Genomic DNA, 25582 nt, shown 5'->3' on the forward strand with positions numbered 1-25582 from the left:
ATATATATATATATATATATATATATATACATACATATATATTGCATGCATCCATATGTATATATATATATATATGTTTATATATGCTTGGGAATGTACGTGTGTATGGCGTTTGCAGAGGGTTTAGACCACCGTTGGGGGATGGTTAGTGGTGACAGTCGTTGGGCTAAGGTGACTTCTGAGACGCGGCTGAACCCCCCTCCTCCTCTTGTGTCTCCCCGTTATTTTTCTCTGTCTGGGGGCAACCGCTTGGGGGTGGCGGGGCCTTCTTACCGCAGTTTGTACACCCGACCCCGCCGCTATAAGATGGGTAACACCTACTGCAAGCATTATCAACTGCCTACAGTTTCTGCGCTCCTGAGAGCAGGCATGCCAGAGTTCTTAAGAAAAAGACCCATCAAAATCATGAGAGAAGGCAGTTGCAAATTCCTGCATGCAAATGCCACTCTGCCGCTGAGCGTGCAACAAGCACAGACAAGCACAGAACAAGGAGAGGGGGCACCGCATGCAGCAGCAGCAGCAGCAGCAGCACAGATAAGCGCAGGACAACCGCAGGAACAACAAAGCCCTACACAAGACAACCTCCCTCCCTCTCTAACTCAGTCATGGCAGCAGAGGGGGGTTTGTCAACATGAGGGCTCCGAATACCTTGGGCACCCAGTCTACGGGCCGCCTCATCTCCACCCTCTCGTTGCAACGGCTCCTTCTTATCCTTGCTTCTTCATGGGGGGGCCCCAACAGGCTGGAGTCTCTCTTCCACCCCATGCGCACATGGGGGCCTCGATATCTCAGATACACGGGGGGCCCTCTATCTGGCAACCCGGGCAACCTGTTTTAGGGGGCCCCCATATGGGCTCTCCGCCTCCCTCTGGGGGGCCCCCAGGCGTGTACTGGAGTGGGCATGCAGGGGCCCCCACCGGCTGGATAGGGCCCCCTGGTAGCAGCAACACGGGTTGCTTCTTCGCATCAACACAGCCTTGCGCTGCAGTGCAGCAGCAGATGCACGGGGGGCCCTGCAGGGAGGGGCCCTTCCATTGTAGGGGCTCCTCCTGTGCAGATTCTTCTTTCGTTTTAAGTCAGAAGGAGAAAGCAGCGAAAACTGCAAAGGGTCATCCTGGATATCCTACGACAACCAAGGATGGTGAATGCAAGCAGCAGTCCGGAGGAAAGGGGCCTTCGGTGGCAGAAGCTGCTGCTGCACAGAATGACGGGGAAGTTCCAGCAGCAGCAGGATCCCCCGCTGCAAATGGAAGCAGCAAGACCCCCACGGGTGCAACACAAACTGCAGCAGCAAGCCAGAATTCGAAAGGGGAAAAGAGCAGTAGCAGGGAGCACACAGGTGCTGATGGGAAGGCGCTGTGGTAAGCAGCGAATTCAACCAACAGCCAAGCTAGCGACAGCAACAAATCAAACGTCGATGGAACGCTGGATTGCCTGCAACAATAGCTAACATAATATTAAAGTGTTTGACTTCATACTGGCAACACGGGAGACATTGTGATACTGCGCTCTTCCCCCCCCTTCATCCCAAAAGCTGTAGAGACCTAGGGAGTAGCGAGCTAGCCACACATCTATCTATATAGCTAGAAACTATTTAAGTTGCTAGTTATCTGGCTAGCCAGCGGCTAGTTATACTGCTAGCTAGCTCTCAGCTCTCGCTGGTGTCTCAGCCTGTGGCCATCGTTTGTTTGCTTCGTGTTCACGAACTTCCTCATGCTTGTTTCTTTTCAGCAAAGTTTAAAATTAGTTATGTTGTTGAGTTTTCAGGATTTAACTCGAAGTGAGCTGTATGCAGCTGCAGAGTTGTGTTGTTAGGGTTTAGGGTTGCGCAGAGGGCGGAGCTGCAGGTCGTTGCTCTCCCGTGGCAAAAGTAAAGGTGAAGTTCATAACTATTTGAGGCACCTCTCGAAAGCGATATGAATATTTTTTCATGTAGTAGACTGACACGGTCGTTTTCAAACAGCTGACTGTCATTCCCTGGGTTCCCTTGCAGCCCAAAGGAGGAAAAATGAGGAAAAACAGAGGGGCCCAGGATTTAGCACCTAGCACAATAATAATAAAAGGCTAGGCATTGTACTAAAGGTACTACAGTTACTATCATAGTCGACGATGTGACAGTGCAAACGATCAAACGTCTAATAATATTACAATACACATGGAGAAAATGAGCCTAATAATTCTAAGAATTCAGAAAATATATGATGATAGTGATGAAGGCAAAGGGTAGTTAACGTAACAACAATACTAAAAAATCATTATATATTGATGAATAACACTAATAATTGTAATACATAACGTGGCAAGCGCGCTCTCTACAGCAGACGCTCTGAGTTTAGCAGCCAGTTCGTCAATGTTGTTTTCAAACGAATTGAGGAGTTCTGATAACATTAACACAAAAAAACATTCTTTAGATTATTGATTTATTTTTAGGCTTTCGATGCACTCTCTTCCATCTTCATTCCTTATCTGGTTCTCCCTGCTTCACAGCAACCCCACCTCATAACCACCCCCGTCCTTTGTTGTATTTCTTTCCCCTTTCCTCTTAAAATATGCAGAAATATCTGCAAAATGGATTAAATTTTGATTTTTTCGTCATTTGAACTTCATGTGAAATTCAAGCCAACCCAGAGTTGTGCGTTCTATTACCACTCCCGCCCCGTCAGACAGAAGTTGCATTTTATTTGCAACGAGCAATGCAGTGAGAAGAAAGTATAAATTCAAATAATTCTGACAGCAACATCACGAAGCATTTCATTTATTCTGCAATTTCCCCAGAACTGTGCATACACTGTAGAAGTACTCCATTTGGGTCCCTGTGGCGCGTCAGGAGGCCAACGAGAAAATGCATTGAAAAAAACGCGCTAAATAAAAGTCATTCAATAAATGAATTTAATAAATGCATTGAAATAATTAAGATGACTTTTGCAACAACTGTCGAATCTCCAGGGGTTCATTGGAGCGGCGCGGAGAGGCACAAAGACATTTCGTACGTGCCTGGGCTTGTGGCAAGCAGTGATAGCATGAGGAAGCAGCAGCAGCAGCAACAACAACAACAGCAGCAGCAGCAACATCATCAGCAGAAGCAACAACAGCAGCAACACAATCAGCAACAGCAGCAGCGCACTAAGAGCCGCCGCCCGCGGATTTCTGGGCGGAGCATATTTCTTGGAAGCAGTATCAGAAAGGTTTCGTCTCGGAGCATATCTGTACGCCCCAGAAGCCTGCATACACCTCACAATCAAGCAACCACTACTGCTGCTGCTGCTGCACCTGTCACGCCTCTTGTCTTTGGGGGACACACTCATGCCCTTCTTGGGGACCTGCAGCAGCTCCTTGGCAGCCCGCTGCAGCAGCAGCAGCAATTGCTGCTGCAGCAGCAATTGCAGCAGCAACTGCTGCGCCAGCGGCAACAGAGGCGGGAGAAGTTGCAGGACAAACGAAATTCTGTAGAGACACGGAAGGCTCATGAGACAGAGCAGCTGCACGCGTTAGAGCAGCGGTTCGCTGCTGCGGCTCCGGCAGGTGCTTTGCTGTCTCAACAGGCGCCCTCAGCAGGTGCAGCAGCAGCAGCAGCAACAGCGGCAGCGGGACTGCTGGCGCGCATTAGAGCCAGTAAACGCTCCAGCAACAGCAATAAAGAAACCCAGGAGCAACAGATGCTGCAGCAGCAGCACATTTTTCTTAGCTCCACAACACAGAGCAGTCTTCATGAAAGACGCCGACTCTGGGAGGAAAGCAGCAGCAGCAGCAGCAGAAGCACCAGCAGAAGCAGCAGCAGAGGCAGCAAGGCCGGCGACCAATCAAACCAAGAAAGCCCCTACACCTCAGGCCTACTGGCAGCCACAAACAGCAGAAGCAGCAGCAGACACAGCATCAACAGCAACGAAGACTTTTCATTGCAGCACTGGACATCACGACAAATGCGGTGGTGCCTCAGAAGAGACTCGTCGTCAGACAGCGAAGGTCGCTCAACTGTCTGTACACTGCAACAAACGGAACACCAACAAATGCAGCAACCTGAGGAGGGACAGCTGCCGCCACTCCAACCACAGAGAGAAGCAAAAGCAGCAGGAGAAGCAGCAGTAGCCTCGTTGAGTGATATGGATTCAAAGATCAGCGCTGTGTACTGCGACGCTGCCGACAGCAGAAACAAGAGCATTCCAGCACCTCTCCACAACTCTGTCAGCAGCAGCAAGAGCAGCAACACCAATAGCAGAAGGGGCGGCAACAACAGCAGCAGTAGAAATATCAGCACCAACAGCAGCAACAACAGTAACGGCAGCAGCACCAGCAACACCAACAGCAGCAGCAGCATTACAAAGAAACCCACCCAAGACTGTGCTGTTCAGGTGTCTTTGGACCTCCTTGAAGGCTATGAGCTCTCATCGGGCGGCCTGAACGTTCAGAGTCCCTCCAATACCAGTATTAGCGACCCGGATGTAGCTGCTCCTTCTGTTCCTGCTGCTGCTGCAGGTACTTCTGGTGCTGCATCTACTGCTGCAGCAGCGACTGCTGCTGCAGCTACTCTTGCTGCATCAGCTACTACTGCAGGTACTCCTGACGCAGCAGCTACTCCTGCTGCAGCAGTTACTCCTGCTGCTACAGCTATTCTTGCCGCTGCAGCTACTCCTGCTGCTGCAGTTATATCCGCTGCTACGGCGGACAAGGTTGCTGCAGCTGTTGCTGCTGCTGCGAAGTCAGCCGAGATCACTAGATGTAAGGGCCCTTCCTCTCCCTTTCATCGGCTAGAGAATCCGCCGCCCCTCCCCGCATCTAAAACATCAGCAGCAGCAACTACACCATCAACAGGAACAACTACCACAAGGGCCCCAGCAGCAGCAGCAGCAGCAGCAAGAACAGCAGGCGCGCAAGTGGCTGCCGTGCCACTTTGGCGGTCAGCCGCAATACCCTCGCTGCACGATGAAGTCGTTTCAAATGAGGTGTTGCTGCAGCCTAGAGCCAGTAAAGAGCAAAGCCTATCGAAGCTTAGCATACACCCGAAACGCACAAGCTACAGCCCAATGGGGCGCTCTGTAGATGCAGCACGAGACGCACCTGCAGGTCTCGCAGCTGGAAGACCAGTGGACCACTCGTTTGAAGCGCAAGGGGCGTATGCAACCCGCACAACGTCCTCATCTTACGACAGCAGCAGCAACAACAGCAGCAGCAAGAGCAGCAGAGGCAGCGGCGTGAATAACAGCGAGCTGCGCCTGCAGGCGGGGGCTCCCAGAGGTATTCCTTTGGCGCTGCTTCTAAGGGAAAAATACACAAAGTGGAAACCCCCCAAAAGAAAACCCAAGCCCAAGCCTGCAAATGACTCCAGTCAGCAAGTACAGCAGCCTCTGCAGCAGCAGCCGCTGCTGCAGCAGCTGCCGCTGTTGTTGGGTCGCGGAATGTATCAGCAAGCGCACGAATCCCCTAGCGACAAAGGCGAGATGTTGAACAGCAGCAGCAAAAAAGGAGAAATGGCATTTCAATGTTCTGCTCCTGTGAAGTGTATAGACACCTCAACCAGCACCGTTGGGGTGAAGCCCCTGCGGCCTAAGCACAGCGCAAGTTCCCGCACAGCAGACACCTTGCATCGCAGCAGCAGCAGCAAGAGCAGCAGCAGCAGGAGCCTGAGCAGAAGGGAGAGGACACAAAGAAGGTCAAGGCAAAGAGACAGCAGGCGCGAATACAGTATCTCCAGCCTAGACGGGTCCTCCTTTCTCTTTGATTCTGTCAGTGCCATGTGGGCCCCACCAAAGACAGACAAAGAGAAGCAGAAAAAGACAGGCCGCCGGGTGTACAGACAGGCAGACGACCAGCTCGAGACCAGCAGAAGGGGCGACAGAGAACGAAATAATGCAGCGGAGAGTTCAGCAAACAGCAGCGCTGCAGCATTTGAATGGAACAGCCCTCTTCAGACAAGCCCCAGAACCGCTGCTGTTGCTGCTGCTTGGACAGAGGCCAGCAGCACGAGAAGCCGAGGGGACTGGAACGCCTTCACGCGCCAAGGTGCAGCAGCTGCGGTTGCTGCCGCAGCTGCAGAAGGACCAGCAGTCTATCGAGGAGATTTGGGGCCGCGAACAGAAGTACCCGCTTTGGGCCTCTCGGCGCTGCAGTGCAGTCTCGCCTCCCTTACCGCCAGCGTCTCTGCCTCTGTAGGTGTTCATATCGATTCTTCTTCTGCTGCTCGTTCTGCTGCTGCTTGTGCTGCTGGCTCTGCCGCTGCGGTTTTTTTTTTGCTGCGGCTGCTCCTTTCGCTGCGGTTGTTGCTTCCGCGCTTGCTACTGCTTCTGGTGCTACCGCCGATGCACTGCGTTTCCCCTCTGTCCTATGTTTTTGCTGTCCCATTAGAAGAGTTCTGTGCCACGATAGTGCAATAACTATTGTGAATTAACAGCCGGCGGAAAGTGATAATTAGTAGCTGGTAACGCCGATAGATGCAACTCCCTCTTCTCTGGGCCTCCCGTTAGTGTGCATCAGTATGCATGAAGGCATTCATGTTCGCGTGCATGTTGCATGCATGTATGCTACGGGGTGCATGCACGCGTGGCAACGGATTCTACATTTGTTTTGGTGTCTGTTTGGTGCTGCAGCCGTTGCAGGTGTCTTTGTACTACAGCGCCCACTCTGCGGACTTCTCTATATGAAGCTCTCAAGGTCTGTCTGCCTTCGTTTGTTAACTTGGCTTTGTTCTCTACTTCTTCCTCTTTTCTCGCTCTTGTCCCTCTGTCGCGTGTCTGCGTGTCTATAAACCTTTGCTCTTTCTACAAGACAGCAATGCCATCGCAGCTGATACAGCAAAGCTACAATAGGTGCAGCACTGAGCCCCAGCTAGTAGCAGCTAGCTGCAGCTTCCGCAGCTGCAGGGCGCTGCGGCTACGTAAGAACTCCAACAAATTTGAATTGGATGCCTCTGAGAGAAGTCCGGGCCTGTCGTCTGTCTGTAGTGAAGAAGAAATAGCCTCTTTGTATTCAAAGAGAAGGCAGAGCAAATGCATCCATTAATACCTATACTGATGCTAGCAGACGGAGACCCTCACGGAGACAGAGCCGCCCCCATGAGAGCTGCATTATTATTGCATATTGCCGCCTCTGCTTAATTATTATTGTTTTAAAAATGAAGTACGGCCTCTGTATAATAGGCATTCCAATTAAGCTCTGCTCTACTGAGTATTTTCAAAAACCTTTTAATGCATTGAAAATATTTATATTCGGTGTAAAATTACGAAAAATTAATTTTATGCAGTTACACATACTACATATTAAGTGTGGCCGCTGTGTAATCATTACACATATCAAGGCCTGTGTTTGGTCGTTATTATTGCAGATGGCCCCTCCATCTAACCTCAAAAAAAATGTGCAGAAAACAACTCAGCGGCATTGACAGAGGTCGAACCTGCTACCAAAAAAAATTCTGTCAAAAAACGCATTCAAGGACAAAATAAAATGAAACTTTATGGAATGCGCAGCGAAGAATCTATAGAAATATGCGCTTCTTCGGATACTGCTTCAGCTCCTCCTCTTGGCTCTCTATCAGTCACGGAGTACCCTGAAAGCAATACGCGATCATATACGCTTAATGCTTACATTTGGGCCTTCGAATGGAACACACAGCCCTAAGTGAATGCATTAAGGATTCCAGCAATAGCTCACATACACACACACGGGTACTTTGTTCATTTCTATTGCTTTATGTTCTGTTTCTGTTTTCTTTCATCAACAGAGCGGTTTCTCTTTTGTTGCGTGGAGACTAGAGGACAATAGAAACACTTGCCTGTAAATAAATGTTGATATTTGAATTTGGTCGCTCCGCTTTCCGTCTTCACTGCAGCAAATGTCTAAAAACATGTCCACCTGCTCCTCCGTCAGCTTAACTCCCATGCCTGTTGAAAATAAACACGAACAAAATTACAAATTAAGAAAAGAAGCAACGGACGAAAGAGCAAAATCACTGCTACGAAATGTATGCTTCCAGACGATCCAACATGCAACACACCAACACACACAAACAACATGAAAGGGGAAACATAAAGAAGGGCAAGCTGACCCAAGTTAAGCAACATGTCTCTTAAGACAGTTCTGGGGACTGTTTTTGCGCCTTTGGGAGTTAATTTTCTCAGGGCTAGAACGAGGGCGTTTTCAATTGCAACGTCGTTATAAACCACCTGGCCAATGGTCAGGAGGTCTTCGTAATCAAATTCCCCTCTATCCGCAAACTCTGCAGCAGCAGCCAAAGCAAAAACACAAAACGACCATCTCTTAAACACAGTTGCAAACACAAACACATTAATCCTGAACCCTACAACCCATGTCGCCGAGGAGCAGATAGACGGAGACCACCACAAAATACGAAATTCTAAACTTAGATAGAAGAGGTTTGCTTTCTGCAGAGTAGGCAGATTATAAGAAGTTGAATTTTTTGATATTATTTCGCCCGCACCCGCTTCCAGAGCTCTCTGCTCTCTTCTCGTAAGACAGACCCCAATGGACTTCAAAAGGTATTTCATTTCACCTACATCCAGTTTCCCGGTTTTGTTTTTGTCGAAAGCATGGAAGGCAGTTCGCAGTTCCTGTCGCTGCAGATTCAAAGCAAAAGGCAAAATTAAGACCCTAACCACGGCAGCCAGTCAGACAGAAAAGGCAAAACACTACCAAACACACAAGTATGCCCTCATTTTTCTTGGCGTAGAGGTAGAAACAAATCAACGGGGGAAATGGGAACAATAGGCAAAGCATGAATATGCATGTCTCTAACCCCAAGGCGAATGCCCTAAACCACAACAGCGGAGTGAAATAACTCAAATGTACTGCGCAAGCGCCAACTGGCTGACGAGACAAATGCATAAAAAGGCATAAAAAGAGGAAGTACTAAATATTATTTAGCACAGCTAATTTGGGTGACTACGTGAAGACCGCCACCGTTTGCCCCAACATCCCAGAGCCCAAAATGCTCGAGGCAAGGCAGTACAGGGCTTGAGATTTGAAGCTTTGCCTGAGACAGCTCTATATTGTTATTAAAGTAATTTGACTGAAATTTACTTCGAACCGAATTACAGTAAGAGTGCGGGAAAAAGCAAAAGTGCTGCCGACTGAGTTGCACCGAAGGGCGCTGCATAGAACTTACACGCTGGGACGACAGGCCGTACGGAGTACCCGACATTTTGCGTCCGTCGGAAGCAGGAAGAATAGGATAAATGCAACTTAATCAGAAGAGAAGAGCAAGCAATTTTAAAAGCAAACGATGGAGCCAAGGCAGTGGCTAGGGCATCATCTGCTGGCGTCAGTCCCAGTGGACCAAGCCATCACAAGACAGAAGTGAGCCAGTCAAGTTTCTCTCGAGTCTGCTCCAAAGACTCCTTTGCTGAGAAAAAAGTGAGCTTTATCTGCACATTCATTAAGCATTAAGGAAATAATTGTGGTATAATGAGTTATGGTGGAAATAGGGACGCGTTCTTCCCCCATTTACCCCAACCCGCTCCTCGCGCGATTGCGCCATCCTAACATACAACTGCCAACTCCTGAACCGTTCATGTAAATTTCCACTTCATATATTTTTGCTTTAAAATAACCCCATCCGATATACCCCCTGTTCAGTCTTCCCTCAGAGTGACGTAAAACGCGATGCTTCAGCATATCGCAGCAAATGCCGGAGCATCGTATTTTACGTCAGCGAAAGTGTTCCGTACAAAAAAGTGTTATTGAATAGTGCACTTAGTACCACAAAAGGCACCTATGCAGCTCCTTATGCGGAATGTGTGGAAATAGTGAGTGAATTCTAAGAAGCCAGCAGGCCCGGCTCGCCATTTTGTCATCCTCACTTCCCTACTATAATAATTGGATGTTTGTTGTGCTGAATTAGGAACTATAGATTCCTCTTGAGTTTCACTCACAGACTCTACTTCCTAGAATTCTACGAAGAACTTCATCGTGAAAAGCCGTTCCCTATTTCCTAGAATTCTACGAAGAACTTCATCGTGAAAAGCCGTTCCCTAAGTTAATGATCATAGCGTGCAGCACTTCACTGAAACTGGTGTGCAGTAGTATAGGTAGCACTAGAAGATGTGTGCTCGAAAAAATCACCGGCTGCACAAGCCGTAAGCCATCAATGAAAAACTAAAACGAAGGCCTCTAAGGGTGGATAAGCCCACACGCACAACGAGGCAACTCGCTTTCACAGCTCTACATGGTCTCGTTCGCTTTACTTCCCCTGAAATTCTTACGTTCTCTATGCAATACTAGTTCGGACAACGCCACGCCATCGGTGGTTCGTAGTACTGCTTGCTGGGTTTCACTGAAAGTCAAATAGAATTGTTTATTGCATATTTTACTTTCTTGCATATTTTACTGCTTTGTTAACGGGTGGAAGTACAGAGGCTAGAGTTTTAGAAAGGGTAGCAGGGACCTTGAATAATAATAGCTTGTTTCTCCTTCAATAGGCTTCAGGGCGGCTGATGGGCCCTGCATTACAGTTGCCTCTTCGCGCCTACAAAGCATGTGCTTATGCGAAATAACTTTTTCTTGGCTATAAAACCACTTCGCACCACTAGAAACGGCATATATACTCCTCGACTGTCGTTTAAATAATACGTGACACGAAAACCGACTCCAGAGGTTGTTCTAAGAATGGATATCTACATTCACGCGCCGTTGGCTGAATCGACTGGTGACTCCGCGAGCTATCAGCGGGGCTATGCTATTGACCACCAGAAGACGGTTGCTAATCAAGACTAATCCAGAATACTCACTACTAGCTTCTATATTACAGAGCCAACCTGTATTTCCCCAGTTAGCAAGGCGCAAGAGTGAACTAACTCAAGAAAGGACTGTCTGCTTGGCTTCGCGCTTTGGAGAGCATCTGGATGAATTCTCTGCCTGCCTATATCTGTCAGGAGCCTTTTGGGGGCAAATGAATATTCAAACGTGCCCAAAGCATTACTACTTTTGTTCTCCGTTCATGGGTTTTACAGTTCCACATCGTGTTGAAGGCAAGAACATGATGATAAGATGGTAGTTCAGGGTGCCCTCTTGGGGGATTGCAGCCTTTTAGAGTTCCACCAACCTCTCATCGGCACGCAGGCTGACTTCAACAAATACTTCTTCGAGAGTCGTTTCCGAGACCATGTAGGCCTCCACAGCAAAGGGAGCCTGCATAAGCAACAGAAGAGTATCTCCAGCAGCATATATCATGCATTAAAGAAGCCGAGGGAAGATACAGTGGTATAGGGTATAGGCAGCTAGATTCACACACAATTCACACACAATTCACATTTCTGGGTAGACCCAACATCGCACGTCGTGGCAGGTTACGCCCAAGCTTCCTCATTACCACGAAGGAAGAAGGACAACTTTTCTGCATCCTGGCTGCTACTGAAGTTGTAATGCACCTTCGCAGCTTCTACTTCGCAGAAGATGGTGGCGAGGGAGACGGCGCCCTTGGCGACGGATGCGGTGACTTTGTACGCCATGCGGTGCAGAACGCTGAGAGTAGGCAATGTTTTTTGCAAAGCAGAAATGAAACGACGGGGCAATGTGGGGTCCCGGGAGACAGCAGCGGCAACGAAGACGCATTCGATTTGGTAGCCGTGTCCGTATGCTGATCGCAACTCTGCAGGGGTGCCTAAACACAGCATCTTGCCCTTGTGAATAATGCCCACGCGATCACCCAGCACTTCGCACTCCTCCATGGAATGCGATGTCAGAACAATGGCTTTGCCTGACGTCTGGGAGTTTTTCGCCTCTTCAATCATGCGCCATAAGACCTGTCTGCTTTCTGGGTCCACACCGCTGGTGGGCTCATCTAGAAGCAGCAAATCAACCTCCCCTAACATCGCTATACCTAGGCTAAGCTTGCGTTTTGTGCCCCCTGAATACGATTTGACCAGAGTGTGCATGTACTTCTTGCACCCAATCGCGTCGAAGAAATCCGCACAGAAATCACGAAGTTGATGCCTCCTCAAGCCCAAAAGACACCCGTAAAGATACACATGCTCCGCTCCAGTCAAGGTAGGCAAAAGGGCGTCTGCGAGCACATTGACAACAATAGCCATCATTGTCAACTTTAGGAATCAGATTAGGGAAAATAGCGACTTCAAGACAATGTACAAGAAGGCACAATGAAAACCAAAATGGCTCGTAAAGTGAGCATAATCAGCGGGAGCAGACAAATAGCTGTATACCAATTCTATGCCACCCGAGTCACAAAGAGGCCAGTGAATCTGTTTGACAATATACAGCAAACAAGAGGGATTGAACTTCTCAAACGACAGCCTGTGTAACACTAACAGCTGTTGCGTGCCAGTGTTTTGCCGTGTTCGATTGGTTACCTGACTGTGGGCAGTAACGCAGCTTGGCTCGTGCTTTTCCTGTTTGCAGGAGAGCGTCGTAGCCACAAATGAAAACAGAACCGGCAGACTGAGACATTAAACTTCCGACAATGTTGAACGTTGTGGACTTTCCAGAGCCATTTATTCCTACAGAAAAGAACCGAGTAGAGTCAGACATAACAGCAAACATGAAACGACGGTGCTTCATCTAATACCTGAACCCCTATTATCCAGGAAAGAACCCCTTCGTGGAAGGAAAAAGATGTACACGGCGCACAAACGGCAAGACGGCGAAAGAATATTCACACTAGGGGGACGCTGAGCTGCAAGTGACACTGCAGATGCGCCAGTTATGGCGGACAAATTTCTGTGTTGCCTTACGCACCAATATATGCAAAGCAACTCCCGCGAGGCACACAGAAGGAAACGCCCTTCAGTGCTCGAGTGGGCTGCGGCCGTTTGCAGCATCGGCATAACGGCGGACCCCTGCTCTTGTTTAGCGGGCAGAAGCAACAGAAGCAACGCTGCAGTATGGGAGGCGGGTAGGTCTTCTCAAGCCTGTGCACCACTAGTGGCAGTTCAACACCATCTGTGGCACTAGACTGTAGGCCTAGAGAAGACGGCCTTTGAGCTTTTTCCTTATCTCTCTCAGCATCCTCAAGGTTTAGAGGACTACCTGCAGAGAGGCTTGGCTGGCTGTTTCGGCAGCGGCACCGCAGCTGGTGAACTGCCTTTGCTGCCTTTGTATCTTCGTCCTACAGCACCGGACAATTTGAAAGGCGCACGAAACCCTTATCGCGTACTTTTCAACACTCTTACGACAAAGGCTGGACTCAATTGTTCCTTTAGTTTATGCAGGCTCATTGACTCAATCTCAAGCACATATGTAAGGTATTTGCGCATCATTCTGTGCTACCATCGACGGAAGGGGCAGAAGTCTGAGTAACTCGATATGCATATGCATATCAGACGCAGCTTTCTCCGAAGCAGAGAGGCCACGAACCAAGCTAATATAGCTAGAGTGTTTGACCGCGTTTGACTGCTTACTTGCACATTTAGGCCCAGGTTTCTGCTTGCATTTCTTCTCCTGAAAATCCTCAGGTCGTCGTTTGCCTGCATTGCCCTTTTTCCTGCTTTCCTGGGCGTGCCTGCAGGAAGCTCTGTCCTCAAACTTGGTTGGTCGTTTTGATTACGACTACGCATGCAGCAGAGAAAAAAGGAACAAAGACGGTAAACGATCCGACGTACAGGCCTCACTAGAGAAACCACGAATTTGCGCACAGACGTTAGCATTCTCGCTCTGCTCATGGGGTAGTTGATAGCGCAGTCGACGGCAATGCAGATCATCCAGTTCAGCAGAATTGTCAATCCTAAATACAGCAGGGGGCATCCTGTCTTCGAAAATTCCAGCCAATTTACCAACTCCTTCGCCTTTACGTTGCCATCAGTTAGCTGGTTCATCATGGCGAGGTTAGTTAACAACTGCGAAAAACCCCATATCCAAAAGAACCGCCAATATCAACTCGGTGATATGCCGACCCTAGCCACCATGCTAGTACGGTGCTCAATTTGGTGATGAATAAGGGTGACCCATGCTCGTAAGCCGTAGGAAAAGCACCTTATATTCTTCCTACCTCACAGAATGCAGCATGGGGAAGCAGCATGAAGAAATATCTCAGATACAGACTATACGTGCCCTGCAGTCCGCTGACTTCAGTAAAGAGAGCTTGAATTGAGGGGAACGACCACCCCAGGAGCAGCATAACAATGACGAAAGTCATTGCAGACTCGAGTCCCATTGAAATGGCATAGCCTAGGGGACAAACTGAAAAACAAAATAACACCGTTCCAAGGAGAAAAACGCCGCGCTGGTGAGGCCCCACCTGAACTCGCAGCAATCCAGCAACCAAAGCGCAGAGAATTCGAAACAAGTCTTTACCGTCGTAAACATCTAATTGAGAGAAGAAATCAGCCATAAAGATCTTACGTCTTCCCGTGGTGGAAGGGGAAAGCCGGAATCGATAATGGGTATCAAAAACACTCGCACTGACGTTTCGGCTCCTCCAAAACGGGGCTCTGCTTACCAGGGGTGTAATGTCAACCCAAACCATCATGCCAAAAATGATGGAACAGGGAAGGAGGAGGAGAACCATGTCGACAATGTAGCTAGATATCCAATACTGAAACGGAGAGACCTGTGCAAGAATCTGTTGATGCCGAACTTTCCGCACTCTCTCAACTATGCAGACCTTCCCCACTCCGGCAGCCACGAAGGAGTATGCAATTACCGTAAAGAAACCAACCACAAGACCATCCAGCAACTTGTCGTCGGTATCTTCAAACGGATGGTTGCTGGAAACAGAACAAGGACACTCCGTGCGAGGCTGCGCATAGTTCAGTTGGGCTTGCAGTTTAAAGCGTGCATGATATTCAGCGCATCTGCTCAAACCAGATGTACTCGCCCCAGCAATTAAACTGCCTCATGACGTACCTGACAAATACGGCATCCGGGACTCCAGTGCGCTCCTGCGCTATGCAGTTTATCAGATGGCTGTAGTGCAGAGGAATAGCGTCTCGGAAAGTAGAGTTATGCCAGATGGTAACTGCATTCGATGCAGGTACACACATAGGAAAGTGGTTCTTAAGCCAACCTGACCGCCTGAATATTTGCGGAAGGAGACAGCATGGATGCACATTGAATGGTGGAATTGCCTGCTGGTGTATCTTACCTTCTAATTGGCTGGATTCATCAGATATGTCATCCTGGCCTTCAGGAGCCACGTAAGCACCAAATCGAATAGGATGAGGGCCAAAATAGCCATCCAAGAGGAAATTGTACATATCCGCGTTGTTTTTCACACCTTTTGAGACGTTCTTGTGAGTCATGAAGGGCTGTGAAGGCATAGCAAAAGCCGTGTGAGCACAACGCGTAAAACGTGCATGATCCACAATTACAAAAACTGTCCGTGTTGCATCGTCTTCTTCAGCCAACGAATTTGAAATATCCACTTACTCTTAACTCATGAATAGCCACTTGGCCACAGGTAGGATTTACTGGGAAAGGCATTACTCACAGAGTAGCACTTGTCAAGGGCCCCTAACATCCACCCTGCCCCTCCATACGGCACCTCCGTGTGGATGCTCTTTGGGAGTCTATATTCAAACAGCTGCTGTCCAGTTAGAGGAACACGTGGCTCTGACTTCCTATGCGAGGCACCAGAAGACACACGAACCTAGACAAGGACTATCTCAAGAAAAGAAAGGCAGGAATGCAGGTGGAAACAGCACGCAGGCATTGCAGTGAAAAAAAGCAAAAGGAAGCTCAGACGTGTGCACTATACAGCCAGTGCACTCGGGATTTGGGTATACAGCTACTGATGAGTAGCCCCACTCGGAACGCAGGTACAGAGTCAGTCCCATTAGAAGCAGCGGAATAAAAAATGAAACCGTCACAAGAGCCCAGTCTGCAAAGCTCACAAAAAAGCACCAAATCGCGACACAAGATAAGAGAACAGCAGCAATTGATGACAATTGTTGGGAAATGTACCTACAGCACGAAGTACAAAGATTCACCACGATAGAGAAGACGAACTCGTTTGGCCACCAGTGCACGAATCACTGCAAGCTGCCACAGCAGCCCTCTCCTAGCGCGACCCCGTTTCTGGTGGGCCGCCAGCCAGCTGGAACCCCCTACAGAGTGATGGGAGGTGGCCGCTGCATTCCCTGGAGTGTCATTTGCAGGAAAAGAGCTGCTGGAGGCCCTTCCTTCACATCGTTCGAATCCGCTTCTCATATTTTTTAAGTGTCCAGGCTGTGCTGCAATCGCAGGCTCATGCCATGCACTTTGTGCAGGAATCACAGCTGTACCTCTGCAGAAACAGACCAAAGAATGGGACTTCTACGTTAGAGGGCTTTGATTACTGTCAAAAGGAACTAGAGTACATGATAGGCAAGCGCTCACTGCTGGGCGATAAACAACCTGCATGCAATACGAGATTGAGCGAAACGATGACAGGCAAGTACAGCTATAGGAACCAAAGTGGGTTCTGCCTTCTGTTTCTGTGCTGAGAGCAAGTCTTGAATCTGATTTGACATATTCCTCCCCACGCTACTGAACTATCCCCTACCCTTCATAAACTGCAGGAAGTCTGCAGGCCGGCGATGAGCTGCAGTAATTTCCAGATCTCAGTTTTGATTTGGCTGAAATTCCGTTTCCTGTTGCATTGCTACCTAGCGAGGGTCTGCTGTTGCTGTTTGCTTCGTTTGTTCTTATTGTCTCCGAATCTCTGCCCTTAGAAAGCTTCACGACATTCAAGAAAACTTCTTCAAGCGAAGCAAACCCGAGAACAGCGCTCTCGACCCCATAGTTGTGTGCGTTGGCTTCCAGCTCGGAAAAGAGACTGAACCGCGCAGCAGCACACATCAGTATAGCAACAAATCCACAGTTTCACCAGTAGATGGCAACAATTACCATCAGCTATTCACGAACTACATAGAGCTCTCGGTCAAGCATGCACCCACCGTGGCAGCTGAAAAGAGTGGCTGAATGGACAAACGATTCGTAGCTCATGTCTAGAGACCTCTGTGATTGCCGGGGGGTGTTCGAATGTTTGCAGCAACTGCCGAAGTTTCTTATTTGCCTTCTGCTCCTCTCGTTCAGCCTGCTTCCGGAATATGACGGAGATAATGTATCCGCTGCCAAACCTGCTCAAGCGGAACGCCCAGTTGCAATCAGGTTACAATATGGGTCACTGTGCTCGATGCACGGGGATTTTATAAAAGGCCAGCAACGAGAAGGACAGCAGCAACAAGAAGGACAGCTGTCTCCTCCACTTGGACCAAATTTGGTCTTCGTTCACGCGTGAGCACCCGCATGCATTCCCACCTTGACTTGAGTGTCAGTGCCGTCCCCTCAGATGCAATAACGCCGTCAACCATGATAGCCAGGCGATCGCACAGGTAGTCAGCCTCTTCCATCATGTGCGTAATCAAGACAATGCAGCGTCCCTTGCTCAAGCCGCGGACGGAATCCCAAAACGTTCGACGATAGAGAATATCCATGCCTAAAGAAACAAATATATATGCATATACATATATATATACAGACAAACGTTGAAGGGGCTAACATAGTTCAGGTGGTCTCAGTTACTTCTCCCTGCTGAATTTTTCAAATGGAGGTAGCTACCCACATAGCAGTGCATCCGCTGGGCAAATGCATCAAACAGCTCCTTATGGAGTAGCCACAGAACAGCGGAGCAAACGAAACTGCTGATGACCTACCCGCAGTGGGCTCGTCGAGGAAGACAATACTTGGATCTCCAAGGAAGGCAACAGAGCTGCTCACTCGTCTACGCCAGCCTCCGCTAAGGGCAACCACCTGAACCTTGGCCATTTCCGAGAGCTTCATCTGAAAATACGCACCAGCAATGCAAACAAACGGACCCAAAAAGATGACATATGAGGAACGTCCAGTCGACCACTGGGGATTGAAGGCCACACTGTTTAAACTAGCTACCGTGAATTCGACATGCTCGCTTTCGTTGAGGAAATGAGTCATACGGTTTGTCACCTTACCATGCTCATGAGTTCTGCAACCTCTTCTCTTCGGCGCCTGCTCGGAATACCGCGAAGGGCTGCATAGAGCCAGAGAGTCTCTTCAATAGTCAAGTAGGGAAGCAGAACATCGAATTGGGGGCAATACCTGAAAGCAAGGAAACCAGTGCAAGAAAGTTGACACCATGCAAAAAGCGGCATGCAGTGAACCGCAGAACCTACTCGTGCACTCAATTCCCACTGGCCTCACCCAATGTTGCACCGTGCATGGGAAGGATGCTGCCGTACGGATACGCCACCTATCAGGACATCTCCACTATTTGCAGCAAGCGACCCAGTAATGACAGAAATCAGAGTTGACTTTCCAGCCCCATTCTGGCCCAAAAGCCCGAATATCTCATTGCGATACACAGAAAAGGAAACCCCTCTGACAGCCTGAATTGAACCTCGAGAGCACTTCTTCGCTTTCCATGTGCGAAAGTTCTTGTGCACGTCACGCACCTCCAGGATGGGCTACGGAACCACAAAACAAGCAAAGAATAAATTCGTTCCCACTTCAGACTCATGGTGACTGCGTTAACATAGTTGCTGAGTAGTCATTTTGCTGCTGATTGAGATAAACCCTATCAGATGCTGGAGGCCACATCAGAAATTCATACACGCTAACAAGGATAAACCGCACCTTGCCATCCTCTTCCTCTCCCCTGCTGTCTCTGGAGAAGGGGCTCTCTGAGGGCTCTTGGAGTTCTTGGCAATTCTTCGGCGGCCTTCGTCGGAAGCATAGACGAGATGATTGGCGAATGAAGCTTACAACGGGGGACAGGAAGAAAAGAGGATGCTCGGGACTCCCATTGGACGCTAAGAAAGAGGAGTAACAAAACGCGTAGCCCACAAGCAGCACCAAGAAATGTTGAGATAAAGGGTGTCATTACTGAAGTGACCACACTCCACGCCTGCAGTTGATATCGCTGATGGTCTTTTATTTAAATAGGACGCAGTTGAGGCAAGCCTTTCTCCCTGCTCGGGTCCGCACACTCACTTGGCTGGATCTTGTGCAGGTAGGCGCCGAGGCAAGTGAACATAATTGTGCTTATGCTCAAACTAATGTAGGTATCCGCTAGTGAAATGCCAAGAGAAGAGGTGCTGTAGGTGGACAAAAATAAACACAACTACATCCGAAGGAACATCGTAAGCGAACGGATAAATTGCACTTCCTCTGCATCGATTGGTGAACAGCTGAGGCAGAGTCATTCATTATGTCGAGGTGGTATCTGTTCACTCCCTATAACTTGCCCAAGCTTGTAGCGATGGCGTTTATTTCGGATCGTTATACATATTAGATACCTATTATTATACAAATTGAATACACATTATTCTATGCTCAATATATGCGTAAGAAAGGGACCTCCCACTTGAGTGTACTACTGCGAATGCCTCCAATGTACGGCTCGTTGAAGATCCAGGCAATATCGATCCCCTAAGCACACCAAGCACGAGGAGAATGAAAAAGTAGAAGAAGGCCTGTGCCAGGCTCCCCCTTTAAAGAAAAAGGCAGAACGCAGCTCCTCTGTGCTGTAGACCCTCAGCAGGTGCCTCGTGAGAAAGAAGGGAAGACACATTATGACGTACCACGCCAAGAGCAGCTGCAGGGCAGGCAACCATGAAGAGCCACTGCAAATGCGGATTCCAAGCTGCACTGCCGAATCGTTGGCAGACAATGGGAACCCAAATGAGAATATACCAAGCGCATGCAGCCATTGCTGCTCACAGAAAGCCCAGGCAGCACAGATGGCCAGATTAAAATGGGCACGAACCCCCCCACTAATGGACTCTGCTGTGGAGACATTGACTGGCTGCAAAATGCTCTAGAGCAAACCAAAGCAAGACAGACGGGAGAGTCGGCACACGGCAAGGAGGTAGAATTAGCCTCCTCTAGCCTTCCTCAAGGTGCAAGAGGCTACGCCGTCGCTAACAAGTTACCCGCAAGGTTTCCGTCGGTGAACAGCGCGGTAACGAAAAGGGCAAAGGAAATGGAGGCCACCAGCGCCAATAGGAGGAGCGAAATAATAAACCAAATGTCGCTGAACGTGAAGGCGAAATACTGCGAAATGAATGCCACTCCTACAAGCGTAGGCAAGTTGTAGAGAGTGAAGAACATGTACCACGAAGTCCACAACACCCTATCAGATATCCCCAATATCTTAAGCATGTTCTGAAGCAGAAGAAAAACGCAGCACCCCACCCTCTCCAAAATGGGACGAAAAGATTTTTATTGACTAAGCATAGTAGGATTTAAACCTGCAGAGGCAGTCGAACCGAACCAGAGTGCAAACTGGCATGCGCAAGAAGTGGGAGATGCCATATAGTAGTCATATAGTAATACAGCTGTGACCCACTTTGAACCCCGTCTCCTTGTCCACCATAATCGCCTTCACTACTTGCCAAAGAATGCAAACGAACAAGACGACGAAAGGCGCAGCACACGAATGCGGCTTTCCAGAGCGAGATATTACTGTTGCAGGGGCGAATGGCATTGCTGACTCCCTATACAAAGACGCGGCGTACACAGCACTCATCAACCTCATATTAGTTTGACGTTTTCACATCTCGCCACAGCTTCGGGGGAGCATTAAACGGATTCTGGCTACCGGCTGGGTGCGCGCACAACAACTGCATCCATCGCTCAAACAGAAGACGTGCGTGTTACTGTGACTGTCTCCTTAGGGTGTTCTAAAAGACGTAAAGTGCACCCGGCTCACAAAAAATCGATCGGACTGTACGCCCTGCGCACAGGGGTACTGACGTTTCTTAGTATGCCCTGCAATGGGCCGACGACGGCCATAATTAGTCCAATTCCCATTTTCTGGGTGCGGGAGTAAAACAACTGCAGAGCAGCGCATGACAAAGTTGTTGATGTCTGGCTTGCTTGACTTACGAATAGCCTTTTATACGCAGGCACCGATGGATGGAGATGAACCGAAGCTGCGTGTATTAGAGTGTCCCCTAAGGCGCATCTAACGACGAAAACACAGACGACGCACTTTCTCCAGCAACTGCATAGGAGGCGAAGCTAGATCACACCCTGCGTCTGCTGCTCGTTTCGTGAACAGACGAACTACGCCGTATCCGGGGCCCAACAGCCATGCAGGCAGCAAGTGGCGGTAAGCCTGCGACAGACCTGCGGATAGCAGACAGCAGCTAAGACAAGAAAACCAATCTCCTTTACTACAATAGGACTTGGGAAAAATGCAGGGGGAACGAACGCAAGCGTCCGTGGGCGTTCGATAATGGTCTTATGCGTGAACAAGCTGGACGGAAAAAGAGAATACACCAAATTCTGAAATCACCGGGTGAGGTCGCGTGATCGTTTGCGGCTGAAATGCAAATAACAAGAGCCAACATCTCGGACAAGTGTCTCTCGGCCTCCCCGACAAACGACTTCATTTGTCCTCTTCGGTTTCGTGAGAATGCTAAGGAGGTTCACATTGCGCAAGGGAAAACCGAATATATATATTACAAAGAAGACAGAGAGCTGTAGCCCTTCTTGAGGCTGGATGCACGTTGGTAGCGAGCTTGTCGCATTGTGTCCGTTGTCCCTTCACAGCTGCAGTTCCATGCTGTTCTGCAGCTGTTGTCGTTGCTCGCTGGAGTTGCTGTTGTATTTTCCTGCCTCTGTGGTAGTTCGCCTGTGCAACTATTGAAGCTGTTCTCTGCATGCACTGTAGTTGTTCTATGTATGTATTGTAGTTGTTCTCTACAGCTGCTATACAGCTGTTGTGTAGTTGTCCTCTGCAGCTACACAGTAAACTACAGGAACGGCTAGAGCGATTATTCCCTGCGCCTCCCAAAACTTTCTCCCTTTACCCCATGAGTATATATCTGCTCACCGACGCTGTCTAGCACGGGCAATCGGCCGAAGTAGTCGAACATTCTGTAAAAAGCCTCGGATATCCGATCCCACTGCGGCTGAAATTCCCGAGAAACTGAAAGCAAAACGCGAAGGCAAGAGGGAAGCATCTTCCTGAGCATCCCCAGTGGAGAAAAATGTGGCATTCAAGTGATGATAGAAGGCAGTCCTTTGCTGTCACTCCTGCTGCAATTCATCTCTTTGATTTGTACCTGGAGAGCCTGCAGGGAGCTCGCGGACTTTAGTTCGATCCAGATTAAATACATGAGCAAGAGTTAAGAGGTCCAGGAAGCCCCCAGTCAGGTGGCCGTATGGTTTGCCTTCGTTGGGCGTCCCAATCACATCCGCTTCCAAGAGAAAATTGGCCCCCCCGAAATATGTCGTGGAATTGTAACTCGTGTAGTGTCTTCGCAGAAATTTCACCATGTCATTCGCGAAAGAACGAGGCTAAACTCAAACACAGAGCCCAAAGAGCGAAGCAAGCCCTATTAAACTTAGAACTCGTCATGCGTACACTTCTTGCCTTTCAGGCACGAGCCTGTATATACAAGTATATATATATAGTATATATATACTATATATATACTATATACTATACAGTCTGCAAAGATGTAATATATATATATATATATAGACTGAGCAGGGGTCGGCGAAAGTATGATAGAGCAGTGAGCTGAGGAGCTACTATGACTGGCCGTCTTCAGACCTGCGTTGGGTGGTGTGGTTTGATCCAGGATTCGGGGCTGGTTGTGCTCACCGTTCCGCGGCGCACGTGCATGCGTATTGTGACATCTAGTTGGCCTGGGGCTGCTGGTCTGCAGATGAAAGCCGAGTGAATCGGCCGCTTTCTTTCTGCTGCGGCGGCCCGTCGGTACTTGTCCAGGGCCTTTTCCGAGGGAAACGTTTTGAACAGCTCCTTCTCGCTCGTCTTTTTCATAAGGTCTGTCGCAGGCAGGCGCAAAAAATAGCAATAGCAGATTCACTCTAGTGTATATAGTAACCGCTTATTTACTTCGATGCATATTTGCCTAGCTTGGTAACTAATAGAAATATCATTCCAGATTAATTTTGCACTAGTGTGACTTGTAAAAAACAGCCCCAAAAAAAATTTCAATAAGATGCTTTTTGTAAAAGCGCAATTTTGTAAATCTCCTTTCGAGTCCGAGCATTACCGTTTTTGAGATATTAAAAGAGAAAGTGGACAAATTGGGTTAAAACAACCCAGTACGTGATACAGGGCACTTCCTGCAACAGCTGCAGCCATTTCAAATTACCTAAACTTATGGAGGTGTAGGGACTGAGCACGTATGAACAAACATCCACGGATATCTAATGGCGCATGCAGGGAACGAAATCATCAACATCTGCAAACACGCACAGGCTACCGCGGAGCGAAGTTTCAGGCTTACAGGGTGCCACTGTTTGGGCGAACTGTTCCATGAACAGGCGGAGCTGCTGACAGTCAGAGCTTCCTTTGTCTACGAAGGCGAGAAAGCCCGCATAGTATAGCGCCATCGGCAAATACATTAAATGCAGGCCGTCATATTGGCGACCAAAGGACGCCATCAGATTCGAAGGAGGAGTGCATAGATCTGCGTATTTCAACAACCTCACAATATGTGAAAACAAGTTCTAATAAACCCCAGCAGCAAGTAAAAGGTGCTTCAAGTACACTACAGAACGGCCGCTTCCTCCTCTCCGTTTCTTTATTTTAGTGTTGCGCCTTTCTTGTCTGGGATTGCGTGCAAGGCTCCTGCGGACGGCTCCAGAGAAAATGGGTTTTGAATTTAAAATGAGAATTGTTCTGCAGCTCACTGCTGTCCGGTGGCATCTTGCGGGTTCTGTTTCTGTATGCAGCGAAGTTGCAGGTCATGTGCACGCTGTCTGCCATGTTGGTTGGTACGAAGTTGAACTGCAAGCACAAGAATAACAGTAGACACGAGCTCTGTTGGAGCGTCTCTCACCAGCAGGTCCACTCAGCAACAACGGGCACCCCACATACAAATACAGTACATCTGAGATGCACGGACATACACAGATATCTACACGCAGCATGCGCGAATATCTGGACATACATGCATGTATCATGTATATGCATCTATAGGCGCGTCCATGCGGGATTCAACTCCACACCACTCTAGCTGCTATCACAACCTTAGCTTTTGCTAACTTTTCAGTCTTCCATCATCAACTGTCGAAAGAACTGTCCTTATTTTGCTTACCTCAAGGTCTTGATAGTGGGCAAGAATGGTGCAAGCGGATGCCACGAGGGCGACTGAAGATACGAAAGAACCTCCAGAGACGAATGCACAATAATTAAGACCTCCCCTTATCTGCTTCGTGAGCGAGAGAGATACTAAAGGAAGAGGGAGGCAATACGTGATGTTCTTACAGGAGTTAATTCTCCTATCCTCCTACCTCAAGTCAAGCACAATAAGTGTCTCACCTGGAGCAAGAAGGCCTATGAGAGTCATGATGGGGTACCTGAGTCTGAATGTGAAAGCCCGCCAGAGCAACACCATGATGCGATCTGCTGCTGCAGAGAGCTGTGCGGCACTTCTGAGGAAAGCAGCGCGAAAAACTGGGGGTTTTCGCAGCTGGTGGGAAGCCTCAGTTGGGTCTAAAGCAGGACACTCGGAAAGCACAAACGACGAGTAGCTCTGTGCATATAAGTTGTCTCTATGGTCCTTGGGAGCAGCATCAACGGAGTCTGCATCCCCCTTAACAATGCACGCATTGTCTGCTCCTCTCTCTCGAGTTTGCGCGTACAAATCTGCGTATGAGCGAGTAGATGGCAGATTTGGGGGCTGGGCTTCTTGTCTGAGCATAAAACAATCTGAGTTGCGTTGTGCTGCTTCGACACGCGGACAGGGTGCTTCTGGAGTGCCTCCAGCCACCCCTGGATCAGATGCTGGGGGCCCCGTAGATAGGCTTTCATTGGAGCGGGTTGGTTCTGCTAGGGGCGGCGGGGCGGTACTAGCAGCTACCGTTCTGGGGTTAAGGCCCGACATCTCTGCTGAGGCTCCTTTGCTGCATTCGGGCTGTGCTGTTTAGATCCGAGAAGGCTCTGCCTGTGAGCCGTTGGGCATGAAAATCTAATGGGTAAGCAGGGACAGATAAAGGTATACTGGGTAAGTTGGGTGAAAAGTGATCGTAAGGTAGGCGCTGAGCACACAAAACGACACCTGCTTTGACAGAGGCTGCAGGGTCACCTGGGCAAGGTGGGGAAGGAAAGAAGAGAAGGGCCTGCCATGAACCGTAAAAGGAAAGTTAGAAGGTGTAAAATGAACTACTGGGGAGTAATGGAATTGCACAGGAAACAAAGAACAATCGAAAGGCTCTTTGGAATATCACCACGAGGCTGCGGGAGGCGCGCCAAACACTTCAACGCAGCACCAGCCATCGTTTTCCCTTCTTTCTTTTGAATTGAAAAGGAGAATTAAAAGGAAATAAATAAGAAAATGTGAAATAAAAGATGTGTCTGGCTCAGAACCGCCTCAGGCACTAGCGGTCGATGCTGCCATTGCAAAACGGCAGGGGTGACCACCGGACATTTGCAGGAATAAGCAATGCCTGTGCATAAATCAATCTATTATTTGCATTAGTAACAAAGATTAACATAAAGGAAAAATACCGGGAGAGGATATTAACTATAAAATGGGCAGGGCTCTATTGCTGGCCTGCCGCTGTGTTCCGATCATTGTGTTATCATCATACTCTGAGCTCCAAATAATTACAGACGCATTGACTAATGGCTTTCTTCGTGGATACCTTTGTAAAAACCTGAAAAAGTGACTCCAGTGGATATGTT

General features: G+C 48.7%; 4 protein-coding genes across 4 annotated transcripts in view; 2 read left to right on the forward strand and 2 right to left on the reverse strand.

Annotated features, from left to right (window-relative positions):
* Positions 1 to 1920, forward strand: part of EAH_00011220 (hypothetical protein, conserved) — a gene marked incomplete at both ends in the record, with an annotated part of 3604 nt that extends 1684 nt beyond the window's left edge. The window contains 2 exons of the mRNA XM_013394892.1: positions 119 to 1358; positions 1833 to 1920. Of these exons, the coding sequence (XP_013250346.1) occupies positions 119 to 1358; positions 1833 to 1920 (1328 nt within the window). The remainder of the gene's footprint in view (positions 1 to 118; positions 1359 to 1832) is intronic.
* A 995-nt stretch (positions 1921 to 2915) lies between these two features.
* On the forward strand, positions 2916 to 6368 carry EAH_00011230 (hypothetical protein, conserved; the record flags this gene model as incomplete). Its single annotated transcript, XM_013394893.1, has 1 exon — positions 2916 to 6368. The coding sequence occupies one exon, from the start codon at positions 2916 to 2918 to the stop codon at positions 6366 to 6368; it is 3453 nt and encodes a 1150-aa protein (XP_013250347.1).
* A 1074-nt stretch (positions 6369 to 7442) lies between these two features.
* Positions 7443 to 9148, reverse strand: EAH_00011240 (troponin c, isotype gamma., putative; the record flags this gene model as incomplete). Its single annotated transcript, XM_013394894.1, has 4 exons — positions 7443 to 7537; positions 8036 to 8206; positions 8429 to 8564; positions 9113 to 9148. The coding sequence occupies 4 exons, from the start codon at positions 9146 to 9148 to the stop codon at positions 7443 to 7445; spliced, it is 438 nt and encodes a 145-aa protein (XP_013250348.1).
* A 2143-nt stretch (positions 9149 to 11291) lies between these two features.
* EAH_00011250 (ABC transporter family protein , related) lies at positions 11292 to 24782 on the reverse strand (the record flags this gene model as incomplete). Its single annotated transcript, XM_013394895.1, has 30 exons — positions 11292 to 12007; positions 12312 to 12458; positions 12697 to 13066; positions 13560 to 13793; positions 13930 to 13941; positions 14396 to 14663; positions 14803 to 14914; positions 15041 to 15203; positions 15386 to 15515; positions 15863 to 16180; positions 16439 to 16711; positions 16833 to 17015; positions 17197 to 17374; positions 17592 to 17718; positions 17886 to 18012; positions 18115 to 18377; positions 18547 to 18722; positions 18904 to 19007; positions 19277 to 19341; positions 19494 to 19624; positions 19845 to 20076; positions 20261 to 20408; positions 20624 to 20727; positions 20906 to 21042; positions 21752 to 21847; positions 21984 to 22218; positions 22529 to 22713; positions 23181 to 23380; positions 23587 to 23683; positions 24218 to 24782. The coding sequence occupies 30 exons, from the start codon at positions 24780 to 24782 to the stop codon at positions 11292 to 11294; spliced, it is 6096 nt and encodes a 2031-aa protein (XP_013250349.1).
* Between the last annotated feature and the right edge of the window lie 800 nt (positions 24783 to 25582).

The sequence above is a fragment of the Eimeria acervulina genome, genomic scaffold, assembly GCF_000499425.1.
Source record: "Eimeria acervulina Houghton genomic scaffold, Eah_scaff60, whole genome shotgun sequence".
NCBI classification, from domain to species: domain Eukaryota; phylum Apicomplexa; class Conoidasida; order Eucoccidiorida; family Eimeriidae; genus Eimeria; species Eimeria acervulina.